General features: G+C 40.0%; 1 protein-coding gene across 5 annotated transcripts in view; it reads left to right on the forward strand.

Moving 5' to 3' along the window:
- The first annotated feature begins 356 nt into the window (after window positions 1–356).
- LOC107687818 (probable nuclear hormone receptor HR38) overlaps window positions 357–18273 on the forward strand; it is a 23335-nt gene continuing 5418 nt past the window's right edge. The window contains exons 1-7 of one of the 5 annotated variants that reach the window (XM_016485288.1): window positions 357–521; window positions 1401–1482; window positions 4685–5523; window positions 10865–10994; window positions 12870–13033; window positions 13216–13412; window positions 15944–16122. In XM_016485288.1, coding sequence (XP_016340774.1) covers window positions 1419–1482; window positions 4685–5523; window positions 10865–10994; window positions 12870–13033; window positions 13216–13412; window positions 15944–16122 — 1573 coding nt within the window. In that variant the 5' untranslated portion in view covers window positions 357–521; window positions 1401–1418. Of the gene's footprint in view, window positions 522–1400; window positions 1483–3709; window positions 3775–4684; window positions 5524–10864; window positions 10995–12869; window positions 13034–13215; window positions 13413–15943; window positions 16123–18273 lie in introns of those variants that run through there. The other 4 variants (XM_016485289.1, XM_016485285.1, XM_016485287.1 and 1 more) reach the window with 4 other exon arrangements.

The raw sequence follows: 18273 nt of genomic DNA on the forward strand, positions 1-18273 counted from the left end.
GACTTAATACAATATAATACTTAAATACAAAATACCAGTGAACGAATTTGTATGACCTTATGCATCTACTTTACTATTTGCATGCAGATGTTTAAAGGGTTAGATTTTTATATATAAAAATCTTAGTTGCTTATTTAGTGGAGCCTGAATCCTCTTGTAACCTTTAACCCTTGTTTATTAGTTTGCACACTTTTATAGTAGCCTACAAATAATTAGCTAAAATATGTTTAACCTAACTAATTTACACTACCAGAAAATCCTGAGTATGTCTCTATTGTTTTGCCAGTTTCCTGTTTGTGTGTGTGTGACTTTATGTCGTTGTGAGCTAAATCATTCTGTGCTCCCGATTCCAGACACCGGTTCGGAAGAGCGCCTGCAGCCCAGGTCTGAGTCCCGGCTACCGGATACCTCACCCGCCGCGTGTGCTGAAGCAGCCCCGAACCCCAGACGCGTGCAGCCTCCACCCGAGAAACCGACCACGATTCAGCGAGCAAAAGGCCAATCAGGTACCACAAGTCTCTGTAAAAATCTCTCTTGACTCTGAAGAGCTTTTAGACACATACTTTATGTGTATGGTTGCATATTTAAACCTTTTATATTAAGCTATAATAATTTTGTCGTTTTAAGAACACCTCATTTACTAAATGCAAACCGACTGGTAGTAAGATAATACACGTTTGTTGCTTTTTTGATTACCATATGCCGGTGAACTTTTGCTGTTAGCTAGCTATATCATTTTGGGTTGTCTAACTGGAAATTTCAGGAAATCTCAATGACATGTTGAATTTGTACCTATTCAAATGATAATAAAACAGTTTTTGGTTTGTATAATAAAAGCAGCAATTTATTCATATGGCTAGACATTTTTGATAGGTGTAGTTTTAACTAGAATGTTTCTTTTTTTCCTGAGAGTTTTTTTGTGTTTGTAATTGTCCCGGAAATAAATGCAAATAACCGGAATAATAACTGATTTTTACAGGCATTGTCGTTTCTCTGTACAACACTCCTCAGCAAATTGCATTTAATTCCGTTTAAAACATGAGTCTCGCAGATGGTGGTTTGACATTTAGCCTATATGGCAGAAAAAGCATGCATTTGTGTTCCAATTGGAACGAGCGCAATCTATATTAGGCTATAGCTCTTTCATTTTAATTTTGTATCCTACCAATAGTATCATAACATACTTTCTTCTTCACGGTCAGAGCAACCTCGTGTGCTGCTGTTAGGATACATTGTCTTTGTTGTGTTATTAGTGTTTGGAAAGTGAAAGTTTGCGCAAATGTATTTGTGCCGCCGGTGTTCCACTGATGCTTGTTAGTTTCAAGAGCAAATTCATACTGGTTAGCGTGTCATGTGCATCTATTTATTTTTTTATGTCGTTGATTTTTTTTGTTTGTTAGATCTATGGCACTCTGACAATGAACAAGCGATCACAGTTATTGGAACAGCTGCATTTTGTCCATCTAAAATGCACACCTCGAGGTTAGCAACTGTTTCATCCCTCTAAAGCGCTTTCTTTAAACCTGAGTGTGTATTTGTGTGAGGCTCTCTCTGTCTGGTGCACGCACGCGCACACATACACACACACACACACACACACACACTAGAGCTGTAACGCATCGTTTCAGTATGACTTTTTGTGGTCTAGATCTTTTTAATTATTTCGACTGTTTACGTTAGGTCGGCTGCGTTTTCATTTTTATTATCCGTGTCATGGTGAAATGTGGACCTGTGCACGTGCACAAACAAACCATAAACGGATACACACGAGATACGGAGTCAAGACAGAAAGTCCAGTCCTAGATTTTTCTATAAGGATTTGTCTGGTCTTACATAATTTGAGTTGGCCTTAAGTGTGTCAAAAAGACACCAAAACTTTGATTGGATTGCCTAAATGCCATATTTTGTGCTGTCTTCAAATGTCAAAACTACACAAAAGCAAGTTTATCAACATAGCCTATCTGTGCCTATATCGCTGGCTGACAGATTTTTACGAAGTGGTTTTTAGTAAAAAAAAAAAAAAAAAGTTTTAAAAATCGTTTAAAAATTGCACGTTTAAATGTAGAATGGCATAACCTAGTTTATAAACCAAAAAACCAAAAGCCAAAAAAAAAAAGAAAGTGTATATCTCAAGTGCACGTTAGGGAGAAATGTGTTTGTGTGGTGTAAGATGTCAGTGGTATAAGAAAGTTTGACTCACTTTTGCTCCATCCATCACGGGACAGATCTCAAACCAATTCCTTCGCCAGAATCCATGACGATGAAGGGGTCGCACTTTATCCCACCCACCCACTCACTTTGACGTAAAACTCTCCTCCGTCAAGGTGCGAATTATAAGAGTGGTTTTTAGTAAAAAAAAAAAAAAAAGTTTTAAAAATCGTTTAAAGATATTGCACGTTTAAATGTAGAATGGCATAACCTAGTTTATAAACCAAAAAACCAAAAGCCAAAAAAAAAAAGAAAGTGTATATCTCAAGTGCACGTTAGGGAGAAATGTGTTTGTGTGGTGTAAGATGTCAGTGGTATAAGAAAGTTTGACTCACTTTTGCTCCATCCATCACGGGACAGATCTCAAACCAATTCCTTCGCCAGAATCCATGACGATGAAGGGGTCGCACTTTATCCCACCCACCCACTCACTTTGACGTAAAACTCTCCTCCGTCAAGGTGCGAATTATAAGAATATTAGGCCTATAAATGATCCAAAATAAAGTTACCTCCCAAATAAAGTTAAAACTAGCCTAAAGATTGTTTCACCAAATATGCTTTAAAACAGTATCTACAAGTTAGATTATTAGATTACAAGTTAATCAGAGTGCATCGAACGTATACGCTTGTGCGTGAGGAGGTAACCATAGCAACAGCTGCTCGATTACTGTCTGTTGCGAACGGTATAACGTTACGTGGACAAAACATAAGTAACTACTGGCAATATTTCTCAGGTTTGTTTTATGTTTATAGATTTACACATTTAAAATGTCATAAAAATCATTCTTGTTTAAAACGTCTTTAATATAGTTGATGGCTAGCTATATGCGCTAGGGGCGCTAAAACACTAATTGAGTCGCGCGAGAACAGCCCAGCTGAAATGTGACAGAAATTCATTTTACTTGTACACCCCTGAAAGTCGTTTAAAATTAGTACACTGAAATATGTACAATATTACTTTTTCTTTAACTGTAAAAGATTAGCCTACTTTCTCTTGATGCCCAGTTTGGTTTACAGGTTCATACAAATTTAAAATTAAGCTACATGGAGAAAATATAGCAACATGAACTTGTATCACTAGAGTTAATAAAGTAAGTTGGACAACAAGGAAGTTTACTGTTGTTTTAAATAAAAGTAACCAAAACTTCAATCAATTCTGAAAGGAAAGTTGAATTGGGGAAAAAAATGTTTGCTTAAGGCAAGCCCCCATCTGCTCATGTGCATTATCCTATGAATCCACTGTTGTGATAGAAATGTCTACTGACATTAAACTCACTGTTATCCATGATGCTGTAGCCTATGCCACAATATGCGTTTGTATGCATAGCCAGCGATGTGCGTAGGAAACGGAACGCGCGCGCACCGGTCCGAGTCATCACAGGTAAAGAGGCGTTCATAATTTATAAGCCTCTTGATTTTACTAAACATACATGACGTATTGGAGGCACAAGGATTACGAAGTCACCACACGACAGCGTCAATCCGATGTCGGGTCTGTGTACACTTCCCCACCTAGGGAAAATAAGCAAACAAAGGACACGCACACACATCTACTCACGGACTCAGGTAGCTCTGCACAGATGCACCTAAACAGCTGTGTCAAGACGCACAGTTGTAGGTTATATAACTCTGGGCGTGCGCGCTGGCAATATGGTTTTCCTGGAGCGCAGAACTGGCTCAAGATACAGACTACTACGAATAACAAGGGAGTTCCTCGTGGCTTTTAATACGATAACATTTTTATTTCAACAGGTGCATGGCGCACATTAAATTAATAGAGTTAAAACCATCATGAATATTTATGTAAAAGCGTTTTGGTTAAAACTTTTAGGCGTTGTTTTGAATATAAGTGACTAAACTCATCTTTCTCTGTGCATGTTTACATGCATATTTATAATTATGAAATAAGAACTGATGATGGATAATCAAAGAATGATTTGTGAGCGCAGGCATGTGTGCTAGATTGGTTGGACGGTGTTTGCTCACAAGAGTGGCATGGAATTCAAATCCAGAAAGAAAACTAAAACTGTTTAATCATTTAGATCCAGAAATGATCATTCTGTCATCATTTACTTACTCTCATAGGAATTTCTTTCTTCAGTGGAGATGTCTGCCTCACTCACTTTCATTGTATGTTAAAAAATGATGCACTAAAATAACTTTGTAAAAATAACTTTGAGTAGGCCTAAATGATGACAGAATTTGCTTTAATTTAATTCAGATGAGAATCTAAACCAGGAATGAGGCCTGCAATTTTGATTTATTTATTTAATTTTTTGCATGTGTGCCCACCAGCTCACGGCCTAACCCATGTTTCCAGGTGAATGGTTTTTCTACTAACTTGATACTAACAAAAAAAGTACTGAAATGCCATGGTTGACATCACATCCTCTGTACACCTGAAGGCAAAATTCAGCCAAAAGGCAATATGATAAGTCTCTCTCGTTTTCTTCTCCCTCTCTCCCCATCTCTATAGACATGCCCTGCGTTCAGGCCCAGTATGGCCCTGCACCTCATGGGTCCAGCTACTCCGCCCAGTCCTTTGGTTACCATGGTGACTACAGTCCTGACCTCATGGCGACAGACTACTCGAAGTGTGAGCTCAGTGGGGGGGAGATCTCGGCGGCGGCTGCCACCACTTCCCTACCCAGTTTTAATGTGTTTGTGGAGGGCGGCTTTGAGCCGAAACCCTCCTGTCTGTATCAACTCCCTCCTCAACGCCCTATCATCAAGAAGGAGGAGGAGTCTTACCCACCCATGGCATCTGACGAAGCAATTGCTGGGAGCTCCATGTACTTTAAGCAGTCGCCCCCTTCGACGCCCCCCACGCCGCTTCACTCCGGCCCACCCAGCAGCTCTTTCTTGTGGGATGAACACAGTCTTCCCCCTGTGCACCAGCCCTGCCTGATTGAAGGCCCATTGAAGAGCCCTCGCTTCCCTCATTTCTACGAGCAGACGGCCCCACCCTCCACCAGCGGCTACGATACTGCCATCAGCCTTCCGCTGCGCCTTGAACGCTCTCCTTCCTCATCCTCTTCGTCTTCACATGTGCCACCCAGCCTGGACACGCACACACACTCACATGTGCACTCCCATACACACTCACACATGTACCCCCTGAACATGGGTAAGCCCGGAGGCCTGGCGTTCCGCTCTCTGGGCATGGGCCCGTGCCCGCCGCTTCTGGGAGAGAGTTTGCCATCGCCGCCCAGTCGCATCAGCTCCGGAGAGGGTACCTGTGCTGTGTGTGGAGACAATGCGGCCTGTCAGCACTACGGTGTGCGCACCTGTGAGGGCTGCAAAGGCTTCTTTAAGGTAAGAATTCAGCATCCCAGAAGCACCTTTGCTTTCTTATAATAACTCCTGATCAGATCGAATACAGACACACCCCAGTTCCATCACTGTCACTACTATTTACATGAGTGTGCCATTGCAAATGCATAATAATCCTTATTGACACGCACTTTCACTGAAATAATCATACAAGAAGTTCTGTTTAATGTAAATAGGAGGATCATACGCAAGGAGCTTTTACTTAATATCTTAAACTATAAGATTCCACTGCACACTAACTGACGCACATGTACTTGGGCCTTTAAAGAAGTAGTTCACCAAAAAAAAAAAAGAATATTCTCATCATGTTGTCACAAACCTGTATGACTTTCTACTGTGGAACACAAAAGAAGATATTTTGAAAAATGTTTTAATGTTTTTTTTGTCCATACAATAACGTTTAGTGGGGTCCGATGTTGTTTTAGACCAGTGGTTCGAAGATATTTTCTATATTTCTGCTGTAATTATGACAAAGCTGCTTGTTTTTAATCTTATTAACAGCAATTGAAAGTATTGATAAATTACTTTAACCAAGATTCTTTTTTTAAAACTGAGTGTTCAGTTTGCATCCCTATTTCATCTGATTTTAATTAGACTTCGATTATTTTAATATATAAATAATCATTTATTGATTTAAATACTTTTAAGTCATCCTGCAACCACTTTGGACGTTTATTGAAGTCCCCAGTCGGCCTCTGCCCCTGGTTAAGAACCACTGTTTTAGACCACATTGACTTTCACTGTATGAACAAAAAGTGTTCCACAATATCTTCTTTGGTTGATCTATCTCTTTAAAACACAGCACAATAAACTGAACTATTGAAAGAACTAAACATGCTGAGGTTAACTAAAACTGACTGGAATTGCTTGCAGGAGGTAGTCTCTCATTTGGATTTCCCTTAATGCTTTACATTTATTTATACTATTGCAAATGATTGTAGTATTGTAGAAACTGACGTGGGAGTTTGTAGTTTGTGTTGATTGATATGTGTTCTTCAGTGTGTGCTTAATTTGAATAGAATGTCTCATTGTGCATCTGAGTGTGTCTGTCATTAAATGGAGTGTAAGAGGATTGTACTTGTGCTTTATTGTACAGTGTGTCGGTCAGTGTTTTTTTTTTCTTTGTCTCATATGTAGCAGTGTGGCCAGGGTAGTGTTTGTTAATTGTGTATTCATTAGTGGTCATTTGTTTTGTTCTTGGTTTGAAAGGAGCTCTTGGCTGAAGAGCCTCACGCTGCTCTACACCGATCGCACCTCATTCTCTGAGTGTGAGGCTCAGGGTTAACCAACCATTGTAACGCACTCCGCAGGTGTTTGAACCAAGGTTAAAGCCCACCGTGTGAATAGCAATTCTTCAGTGAGCTGTGTGTGTTTTTGTTGTTCATTTGAAGAGGGGGTTGAGATACAGTCCATATGACCATTTGAGGCTGTACAGAAAATAATTTGTGCACAAAAACTGAAAGAATGTTTAGTTTCAGTTTCAGAGGTGCAACTGTGACAGGTTTGCTCAGCCTTTTCATGAAAGTATTGACTTGTGTGTACTGAGTGTGAATGTGTGTGTGTGCGTCTTTGAGTGCTCTCACAAATCGTCTGAGCGGCGGTTGCCACGGCGTCTGTGAGGGTCGTTTCCCTCGGTGACCAGTGAGAGGTGTGACAGCGGCGCGCACTTAAAATACAGCAGCTTGGAGCTGTAGCCAGAAACGCACACACACAGACACAGACTGAGGAGAGTCTGTAGCATATAAAGATTTAATTTAACACTTACAATGAATTTAACATATATATGGCATTTATTTTACATTTTGGAATATATGTACATTTGAATTTGCTCAGGTTAATATTACAGAAACTGCGAGAAGACTTAAAATATACAGAGACTGTGCTGAAAGACTGACAATGAAAGTGAAGGAGTGAGAGTGGCAGAGCTGAAATAATTGGAAATGGCCTGTGGTCTGGTGCAGAAATAAATTATGCCTCTTTTCAATTAGTTTCACAATTAGTTTTTATTTAGTAATTAATAAAAGCAGGGGTTGGTAAGCCTGAGGCTTTGTAGCCATTACTGCAATGCTGGCACACATGCACACACACAAATGACATCCACAAACACTGACATATGCACACTGGTAAGTCTTAGACGATCAGCATACTTATTTTTATGCATACACACACTCGTACTCACCCCAACTCACAAAACACACTCACCAATTAATGATCTCAGGCAACTCATTAACTCACAATATAAATATTAGCAGGTGAATTTTAATGCAAGATGGTGTATTGTGTGGCAGTGTATGTCCTTTGTCAGACCGCTAACACTCTTTTTAAAATTTCTAATAAATGTTTTTATACAATAGGGTTTATTGTAATATTTATGCACATTGATTCTTAGTACATTTGTTTTTAAAATAATTTTTTAATGGAGTGCACGTGCATGCATTTATCCAGCAAAATTATTCTGATTTTCCCTCCGGCTTTAGTTTTATGTTCATTAACAGGCACTAAATCATTTCACTTATGGTTCTGTTTTACATCTGAATACAAACCGTTGTGCTGTTTCACAATGAAAAATAGTAAATAACTGGCCAATTTCAGCACAAAAAAAACTATTCTCTCTCTTGCTCATTCGCTCACACCGCTTATTTTCACACCATTTATTTGGTTTGTAATAATTTGCTCTGTGACTCATAACATGCTCCGAATGAGAATATTTATTCTGAATATTTACCTAATGGAGGGTCAAGACAGGCTCGCTCATTCATAAAACCTTCACATTCGACCCACTCCACTGGAATAATAGTTTAACAGCTCTTAACTGAATTCAAACTCATATCCAGCACTTTCCTTTAGCTTACTTTGATTAAATCAGTTGCAACAAAGATAAATGTGCTTTTGTGCCTGCATCATGGCATTTACAGTGTTGAATAATAAACACACTAAAATGTGCTTCATTCACAGACATAGTCGTCTTATAATAGTCTAAGTGCGCAATACACACAGACACACACACTTAACGGTGACCCAGTTCCACCTCTCCTATTGAACAGCCATACACACACGTCTAATTACACACCCAGAGGAGAGGGCGAGAGAAGATAGTCTGATCATCTCTGATTAGGGGAGGAGAGGATGAGGAGAGGGGGATATAGGTTCCCTAAGGGGTCTGAATGTGCGACAGGGCCATTAGCACATGTTACATGTCATGAATCCACAACTGCTTGTCTTTACCGACCCTACGGACCCTGCTGTGCACTGGACCGCAACTCTGTGTGTGTGTATTTGTATATTTGTGTGCTTGCATGAGAGAATTATGGTAGTTAGACAATAATAGTAGGTTTTAGTTTTTGTCATACACTCTTAAAAATAAAAGTTCTTTATTGGCATCAATAGTTCAGTGAAGAACCTTTAACATCCATGGAACCTTTTAAATGTACAAAAGGTTCTTTATAGTGAAAAAGGGTTCTTCTGATTATTAAAATGTTCTTCACATTAAATAGTTCTTCTATGGCATTGCTGTAAAAATCAATTCGGAACCTTTATTTTTAAGAGTGTTGTGTTTGATTTTCAGGCTTTTTGCCATTTGTTTGTGGGCAGAAATTGATAGACATATTCATAAAAGTTACAATATAACCTAAGATGTTCTTTTTCGTTTTAAGAAAAGTCGGGAAACTGTTGCAACCGTGACAGTTTTGTACTGTGACATCGTTTAGAGCATAAATAAATACAAATACACATGCACGTACATACACAGAAACTGTTTCAGTCACTTAATGGCCGTCATATGTACAGCTGTTTATCTTATTTTATGAACATCACGAGATGTCTATTCATCTAGCGAACTCCTGCAGCAATAAAACCTTTTTTTTTTGGACTGTACAATGACTGTGGCCAACAGACAGAATCTGTCACAGTCTGAACCGGCTATAAAGTACCCTATAGAACGAAGTTGCACTCAGATAACTTGTGCATGTGGTGCAGGGGGAAACGGCGAGGTGGGTGTGTTTTTTCCGACTAAGCCCAGGGTGTTTTCGAGATGATGTGCTCCACAGGTTGTATTTTAATCAAGTCATACTGAATCAGTGTGAATGTAGCTGTAACTGAGTAGACTCCCCTAGCTAACAAGTGCATTTGTGTGCCCACTGGGAGATTAGTCCACTCTACCGCGGCTGCTGTGGTAGTTTTATGTTCAATTTAAGTGAAATATGAGAAACCGTGCAAATCACATGGATAGCATGTGTGTGGGTGGGTGTTTTAACTTCACCTGATGGTAAAATTCCAGCTTCCTGGGAAACGCAGGTGGTTTGATTGACTTTTATTTTCACCTGTTGGAAACAGCTGTGTGTATTATGATTTTTTTCTTTATAGTTTTATTTGAAAGTGTTTTAATACAAACCAAAAGTGAAAGTTAGATAAACTAAAAAAAAAAGACAAAAAAGGGGGATTTTAGAATACCATTAGCTACTAGCCACTTGGCATACAAAAGCAGCATTAAACTTTAAAAATATGTATGAAAGATAATGATAAAGTCATACCTAGTAACTATCATGCTATCACTATCACAACACTATTTTTTTTTTTTATTCATTTTAACAACTGGCAGCTTTCCTAACTGAATAACTGCACAATGAAACCAACATTGTTGATGTACGTTTTAGTTGCTATTAAATTGACCGCAGTTGTAGCTTGTTAAAGCATTGTTTTTGTTTGTTTTGGATATTACCTTAATCACAGAACTTACCGGTCTCACGCAAGTGCTTAATCTTTTGACTTACCGTTAGCACGTGCACTTGATGTCTGAACCTTAGCGTTGTCAGCTAAGTATTTCCCCTCTTTTCTACGGGTTTTAACGGCGCGAGTACTCGCAGATCGTTTTTATTTCATTTTAATAAGGTCAGCAATAATCGCGCATATCCAGCCGAGGAGAAAACAACTCCAGGGGGGTGGGGGGGTTATCGCAGAGGCACGAACCGCCAAAACCCTGAGGTGCCGTGAGCAGACCCGCGAGTTTCACAAACAGTTTTATCACGCGGCGCGGGATGTCTCGCGGGAGCGGCCTCAGCACGCTTTGCACTGATCTTCATTGTCAGTAGCTTGCGCTAATAAAATTGTCCCTCCTGCAGGCAAGGCATGTTGGGAAATTAATTTTATCTAATTATCCTGATGGAGCCGGCGCCTTTTCACATTGTAATTAAAATCTGACCTGCAAGCTTCCTTTTTAATTCTTAGCCCAAAACGGGATCAAATTAAATAAATAAAATGTTTAGACCTGTTAGCTTATTGTTTTTCTTCTCTCTCCCTTTTCTCTTTTTATTGTCGGTGGCTGCAGAGGACGGTGCAGAAGAATGCGAAGTACGTGTGTTTGGCCAGTAAAAACTGCCCTGTGGACAAAAGGAGAAGAAACCGCTGCCAGTACTGCCGCTTCCAGAAGTGTCTCAGTGTAGGCATGGTGAAAGAAGGTATCAAACACACACACACACACACACACACACACACACACACACACACACACACATCTATAATATTATCATGAAGAGTATGTTTCCCACTTTGTTTATTTTTTAATTATTATTATTCATTTTAACTACTAGCAGCCTTGCTAATTAAATAACTGCACAATGAAACCAACAGTGTTGATGTACATTTTAGTGCTATTGAATTGACCGCAGTTGTAGCTTGTTAAAGCATTGTTTTTGTTTGTTTTGGATATTACTTTAATCACCACATAATTTACCAGTCTCACGCAAGTGCTTAATCTTTTGGCTTACCATTAGCACGTGCACTTGATGTCTGAACCTTAGCATTGTCATGCACAAAGTCTTTTTCCTCTTTGCTGTGTTTTTTAATGGCGCGAGTACTCGCAGATCGTTTTTATTTCATTTTAATAAGGTCAGCAATAATCGCGCATATCCAGCCGAGGAGAAAACAACTCCAGGGGGGTGGGGGGGTTATCGCAGAGGCACGAACCGCCAAAACCCTGAGGTGCCGTGAGCAGACCCGCGAGTTTCACAAACAGTTTTATCACGCGGCGCGGGATGTCTCGCGGGATCAGCCTCAGCACGCTTTGCACTGATCTTCATTGTCAGTAGCTTGCGCTAATAAAATTGTACCTCCTGCAGGCAAGGCATGTTGGGAAATTAATGTTATCTAATTATCCTGATGGAGCCAGAGCTTTTTCACATTGTAATTAAAATCTGACCTGCAAACTTCCTTTTTAATTCTTAGCCAAAATCAGGATCGAATTAAATAAATAAAATGTTTAGACCTGTTAGCTTATTGTTTTTCTTCTCTCTCCCTTTTCTCTTTTTATTGTCGGTGGCTGCAGAGGACGGTGCAGAAGAATGCGAAGTACGTGTGTTTGGCCAGTAAAAACTGCCCTGTGGACAAAAGGAGAAGAAACCGCTGCCAGTACTGCCGCTTCCAGAAGTGTCTCAGTGTAGGCATGGTGAAAGAAGGTATCAAACACACACACACACACACACACACACACACACACACACACACACACACATCTATAATATGTTTGGCCAAGCCACTCAAACCAATTATCACACAATAGGCCCTGGTGCATATGACCTCGGCTGGACCTCTGGTTAGAGACTGATGCATAGGAGATAGACACTCTTTATCTTAATGACTTAAAACCCGCAGATGCACACACTACGCTCAAGAAGCACCATGGATTAATTCAGATTTGGCGCGTAGCTGGTTTGGTTGGTTAGTATGAATGCATGAATTAAACTATAATGGAGGTGTTTACTGGCAGTACTTCGCCTCTGTAATCACAGCCTATCAGCAGCTTCAGAACCGGTAATAACACAACACACAGTACAGTCACAGGCACGTGTTCATAGGGAAATTTAATACTTGTAGAATTTATGCATGAATACCATGTGATTTAAAAAGATCACACCTCTGATCATCTTATCCATCTCGGCCGAAGATTGGGACAGACATACATTCTTCTTATTATATCTCACCTTCACTGAGATTGAGACCTGCAATTGTGCAGATTTGAGCTGCCCCCTACTGGCCAGTCCAGCATTATTGAGTGGCATAGATGGAAAGAAACTTCTGAAACTTTTATTTAAAACTACTAAACAAACATGCAAAATGCTTTTGATTTCCTAGGGATTGGTATAATGAATAAGAAGTATAATTTGTCAACACATCATTGCTCACAGGTGTTCAAATACACTGTCGCTGTTTTGCATGTGTGGAATCGCATAATATGGTTTGAATAATATTAATTTATAATAATATTTAGATGTTATAACTGCTTGTGGTGGACTCGTGCATTGTCTAAAATATGTTTGTTTGTGTGTTTGACACAGTGGTGCGCACAGACAACCTGAAGGGGAGGAGAGGTCGCTTGCCATCTAAACCAAAGAGTCCCCTGCAGCCAGAGCCCTCGCCCCCATCACCTCCCCTCAGCCTGCTGAATGCAGTAGTGAGGGCCTATTCCCAGTCTACACCACGAGAACTAGACTACAGTCAGGTATCTAAGTGGAGAGATCATTTATGAATTTTGTCTAATTAACAGGAATCATTATTTTACCATTTGATACATAAATTATTAAATTACAAAACAAAAACCTAGTTTAACTTCAAAACAACAATATAACCATTCACATTTATTTTATTGATTTGTGTGGCATACTCATCTCTCTCTTCCTGTAGTTCAGTGCGGTGGAGGCAGTGGGTCTATCTGAGTCTCAGCAGATCCAGATGTTCTACAGAGTGCTAACTGGCTCCATGGAGGTGACACGCTGCTGGGCGGAACGGCTGCCTGGATTCTCTGAGCTTCACCACAATGACCAGAACCTTCTCATTGACTCTGCCTTCCTTGAGCTTTTCGTGCTTCGCCTCGCCAACAGGTACATGCAGGCACACACAGATCTCACATTGCAGACTTTAGGGCACTGAAAACATTGAAAAGTACACCATCTTAAGCATACACTAAGGCCATGTCCACACGTACACGGGTATTTTTATAAACGAAGTTTCCTTCTTCCGTTTTAAAAAAAATCTCCGTCCACATGAAAATGCAAATGCATGCTATGAAGCACTGTCAAGAGCATGCCAAGCCAGCAGGTGGCGATATAATCTCAACCGTAAAGCCATGTTGGCCAATCAGAAGCCTTAAAAAGTTTCCAGTAGGTGGAGATAACAGCGCATGCTCAGACGTCACAAGCCAAAAACTCCGGTTTTGCTGTCTACAGGATAACACTGCAACCGGAGATTTTGAAAATCTTCACCCTGGCAGGCATTTTCAAAAATGTTCAGTTTCAGTGACCTGATGCTGCGTTTGCGTGTGGACAAACGCGCGTTCAGAATGCGTGGAGACTTCACAATACGGGCAAACTTGCACATTTTCCGCTCACAAACATTCACAGTTCTCACATGTTTTGAAAATAGACTCTACACCACACACCAGAGAATGGTATCTGATGTGGCTCACACATGCACATATTCTTACCCCGTGCAGCCGCACTGAGGTTAATAAATGAATGGACGCAAAGAGACCGACTCACTCTGACGCAAATTTAAAAGGAATGTGTGCGCTTCCCTCCTCAAGGGTGCTGTTGTTAATTTTGTTCTGTAATAATGAGGAGCTTCCACTCATTCTGTGTTCACTCTTTTCCTGTTTTCCCTCCTTCCCTATGGCAGCGGTAGATAATGGACTGATTGCTAACGGCATTTTTAAACCTTTAATGAAGGGCCCTTCCACATGGCTGTTAGTGAAGGATATATGCAAGGAAATAATTTCACCATATATGATCATGTGATGCTGGGTGGTGCATCCTCATGATTAATTTTAAAATATGAAATCAAACCCTCACTTCTCTCATATTCACTAGAGCTACATTACAGCTCAAATATTTCAGCCTTATGTTCACCAAGGCTGCATTTTTTAAATAAAAAATACAGTAGAATATTGTTAAATATTGTTACAATTTAAAATAACTGTTTTCCATTTTAATATATTTAAAAATTTAATTTATTTCTTTGATGGCAAAGCTGAATTTTCAGCAGCCATTACTCCAGTCTTCAGTGTCACATGATCCTTCAAAATTTTTAAATAATGTTAAAAAAAAGTTATATTTTATTTATATATTTTATTTGCTACAACAATCATAAAGGGATAGTTTGCCCAAAAATATAATGCTATCATTTACTCACCCTCAAATTGTCAAAAACTAATATTCCTATCAATAAATATACATAAACAAACAATGAATAAATGAATTAAAAATACATTTAGCGTGAACTCTTCCTTTATTAGTTGTTAGCATAAACATGATGTTAACATAAAATAACAGTCATGTACGTCTTCATGTAGGGTGTTCCAGACGCCCACATACAAGAGCCCTGCGCCCTTCATAGTATTCACTTCAAGTGCTCTCCTGGAGTGAACAGGACAAAATGATGCTCACTTTCCAATATAACATCACCAGCGCCGTGTCAGTGGATTCAGTATATATGCATTCATATGTAGTGGCGTAAAACCATTAGACCGCATTAATGAAGCACACATTTTGATTATTTACCCCTCTGGGCTTCAAAAACAACTCAGAAGATGACTCTCGAATCTTCCTCCTCGCCGTTTTCCCTTCATCCCCTTTCCATTACTCCTCGTCTATACGAGAGTGCGTTTTCGTGCAGACTAATGAAGAACAGTTCACGCAGCAGAAGCCAGCACTCTACGGGAAAAACGAGAGGAAGTTTTTCTTCCTAAATTGCAGGGTTGAGAAGGGCTGAAGACAGACCAAAAGAGAGTGAGGATGAGTGGATTGAGAAGATGGACGAGTGCAGAGCGAGTGTTTGGGTGTTTCGCTGCAATTACACACAAACGATTTTCGTGAGAATACGTGAAGATACAACTTTACTGCTTTGACCCAGAAGTTACCCTCCAACCCTGAAAGGACAGAGCTGAGAGAGAGAGAAAGAAAGAAAGAAAGAGTATAATCTCAGGAATGTTTTAAAAGCTTTAATTGGGAAAGCTTGGCATAATTAGGTCCATTCCTATCTTTGATGTGCTCTTCCCTGTACTGGCTTTCATTTGTCGCTATGGTAATTGTTTCCGTGCAGTATGCCTTAAACACAGATTCAGCAGCCAATCCAAGGGCAGATCGTCATCACATGAATCAGAGAGAGGTGATAATCAGCGTGTGTGTGTGTGTCACAGCAGTGACTGTGTGTGCTTTCTGATAGCATGTGTGGCTACGTACAGAATTAGAGGCTCGCTAAATTGAAACAGGTACCTGTTCTGAAGGGAACGAGAAGAACGGCAATTAATTAAAAGATGAAAGGCTGCGACTGAACTCGTGGCTTCAAACGGCAGCTTGAAGCAGTATAAATAACAACAGTTCTTCATCTAGATCTCTTCTCCCTCTCTTTTGCTCAGGTCTTTGCTGGCAGATGAGAAGTTCGTGTTTTGCACAGGCCTGGTCCTTCACCGGCAGCAGTGCCTGCGCGGCTTCGGCGAGTGGCTGGACTCCATCCGAGACTTCAGCACTCACCTGCAGAGTCTCAACTTTGACATGCCTGCGTTCTCCTGCTTGTGCGCCCTAGTGCTGCTCACAGGTAACACGCAACCTCTGAAAAATGCTCTGAAATCCCTTTCTATGCATTTCACACACTTGTCACTTCCTGTTGTCATTCTTGTATTTGTGTTTTTACACCCCTTTTGTCCCGCTGCTAGCGGTCGTCACAGTGATCACAGGTGTGGGGCAGGTGCTGACAGAGATTAGATTTACCTGGACAGCAGAAATAATCCCCATTAATCACACACACACACACACAGCAGAGACACAGAGATGGTGTGAGGTTTGTGTGCATCTCCTCTTTGAGTGCAGGTGGAGATAGTTGATTATTGGTTGACAAAGTAGGACAGTGTGTGTGTGTGTGTGTGTGTTTGGGTCAGCAGGTGCTCGAGTCTTACCATGCATTATTAACACAGAGGCTAAACAGCAGGTCGACCTATATACAGACAAACACACTTTGCGCCACACACACAGAAACACGTGCACATTCTGGCAAGCATTAGAAGAATAAAGACAGCTGGGTTTCTATCAAAGTATTTTGGAATATTGCCTAAAATAATGCTGGATGGAAACAGAGATGCGAATTACATTTCAAAAATGCGCATAAAAAAACTTTTACGCCAACTTGAGGTGGATGCACATAAATTATGATGGAAACAAGTTTATTGAATAAATGTATAGATGAATTTCAAAAGAGTCCTCAAATGTTATGTGACTGAATAATTCACATGTAGAAGAAAATATCGCATGGATGGAAACACTGCTTTATTTGCAAAAATTTAGATAATTTTTTTTTTTTTTTTAAGATTTATTTTTGGCATTTTTTATATTATGATAGGACAGATCAGAGCTGACAGGAAGCTAGGTGGAAGAGAAAGAGGGGGCCGGGATCGGGAAGGGTCCTTGAGTTGGGATTCGAACTCGGGACGCCCGTAGTGTAACGGCGCTGTTTGTTCACAAGGCTATCGGCGCTGACCATATTCAGATTTTTTGTGTAAATCAAATTCAACAAGTCATGTGACTTACACTTACAGAAAAAAATATCACATTGGATAAAAACACTGCTTTATTCGCAAAAATGTTTCAATATTCAGATTTTTGCATAAATTAATTCAACAAGCCATGTGAATAATTTGCTCAGGGAAGAAAAACTACATGCTGCTGTTTTTATGTTGCTTTATTTGCACAAAAAAAAAAAGTTTTGTGATATTCACATTTTTTCCATTGTGAATAGAAACATGTTAATGTTGGGAAAAACATTTTAAAAAGATCAAGATAGGAACAGTTTTAATCTTACGCTAACTTGAAAGATAGCAAGTGTCAATGAAAACAGAGAGAGATACAGCTGTCAATCAATTTACTCAGTCGCCCATTCGGCCCAATCTTTACCTCTCTTTTTTCAGCCACAATCTACAGTGTTGTGTGTAGATATGTGTGTGTGTGTGTGTGTGTGTGTGTGTGTGTGTGTGTGCATATGTGTGTGTGTATATGTGTGTGTGTAATATATATATGTATATATATATATATATATACACTGAACAAAATTATTTCACATTTTTTCCATTGTGAATAGAAACATGTTAATGTTGGGAAAAACATTTTAAAAAGATCAAGATAGGAACAGTTTTAATCTTACGCTAACTTGAAAGATAGCAAGTGTCAATGAAAACAGAGAGAGATACAGCTGTCAATCAATTTACTCAGTCGCCCATTCGGCCCAATCTTTACCTCTCTTTTTTCAGCCACAATCTACAGTGTTGTGTGTAGATATGTGTGTGTGTGTGTGTGTGTGTGTGTGCATATGTGTGTGTGTTTGGTAGCCCCCTTGGAGCAGCACTTAACTCTGTAGAGGAATTGAGCGCTACTCAGTAGAGCTCGGGTCCCTACCTCTCTTCTCTTTCTAGCTCTCTCTCTCTCCCTCTCTCCACTCCTCCACTCAGTCTATCGACCCTCTAAAAATGTCTGTGGTGAAAGAGTGCCATCGATCATCCCCCAGGAGAGAGGGAGAGACACAGAGAGAGCAAGGGAAAAAAACAGTAAGAGTGAGAGAGGATGTAGGCTGAATGCAGTGACAATGGAGCTGCTCTAGACACATAGATTTGGAACACACACACACACACACACAAACAGATATATCCAAAGCAAGCCAGCATCCCTTTGCACTTCCATATCCATGGCTGTTCTTCCATAC

This window comes from Sinocyclocheilus anshuiensis, unplaced genomic scaffold (assembly GCF_001515605.1).
Source record: "Sinocyclocheilus anshuiensis isolate Anshui unplaced genomic scaffold, SAMN03320099.WGS_v1.1 scaffold409, whole genome shotgun sequence".
In the NCBI taxonomy this organism is placed as follows: Eukaryota; Metazoa; Chordata; class Actinopteri; order Cypriniformes; family Cyprinidae; genus Sinocyclocheilus; species Sinocyclocheilus anshuiensis.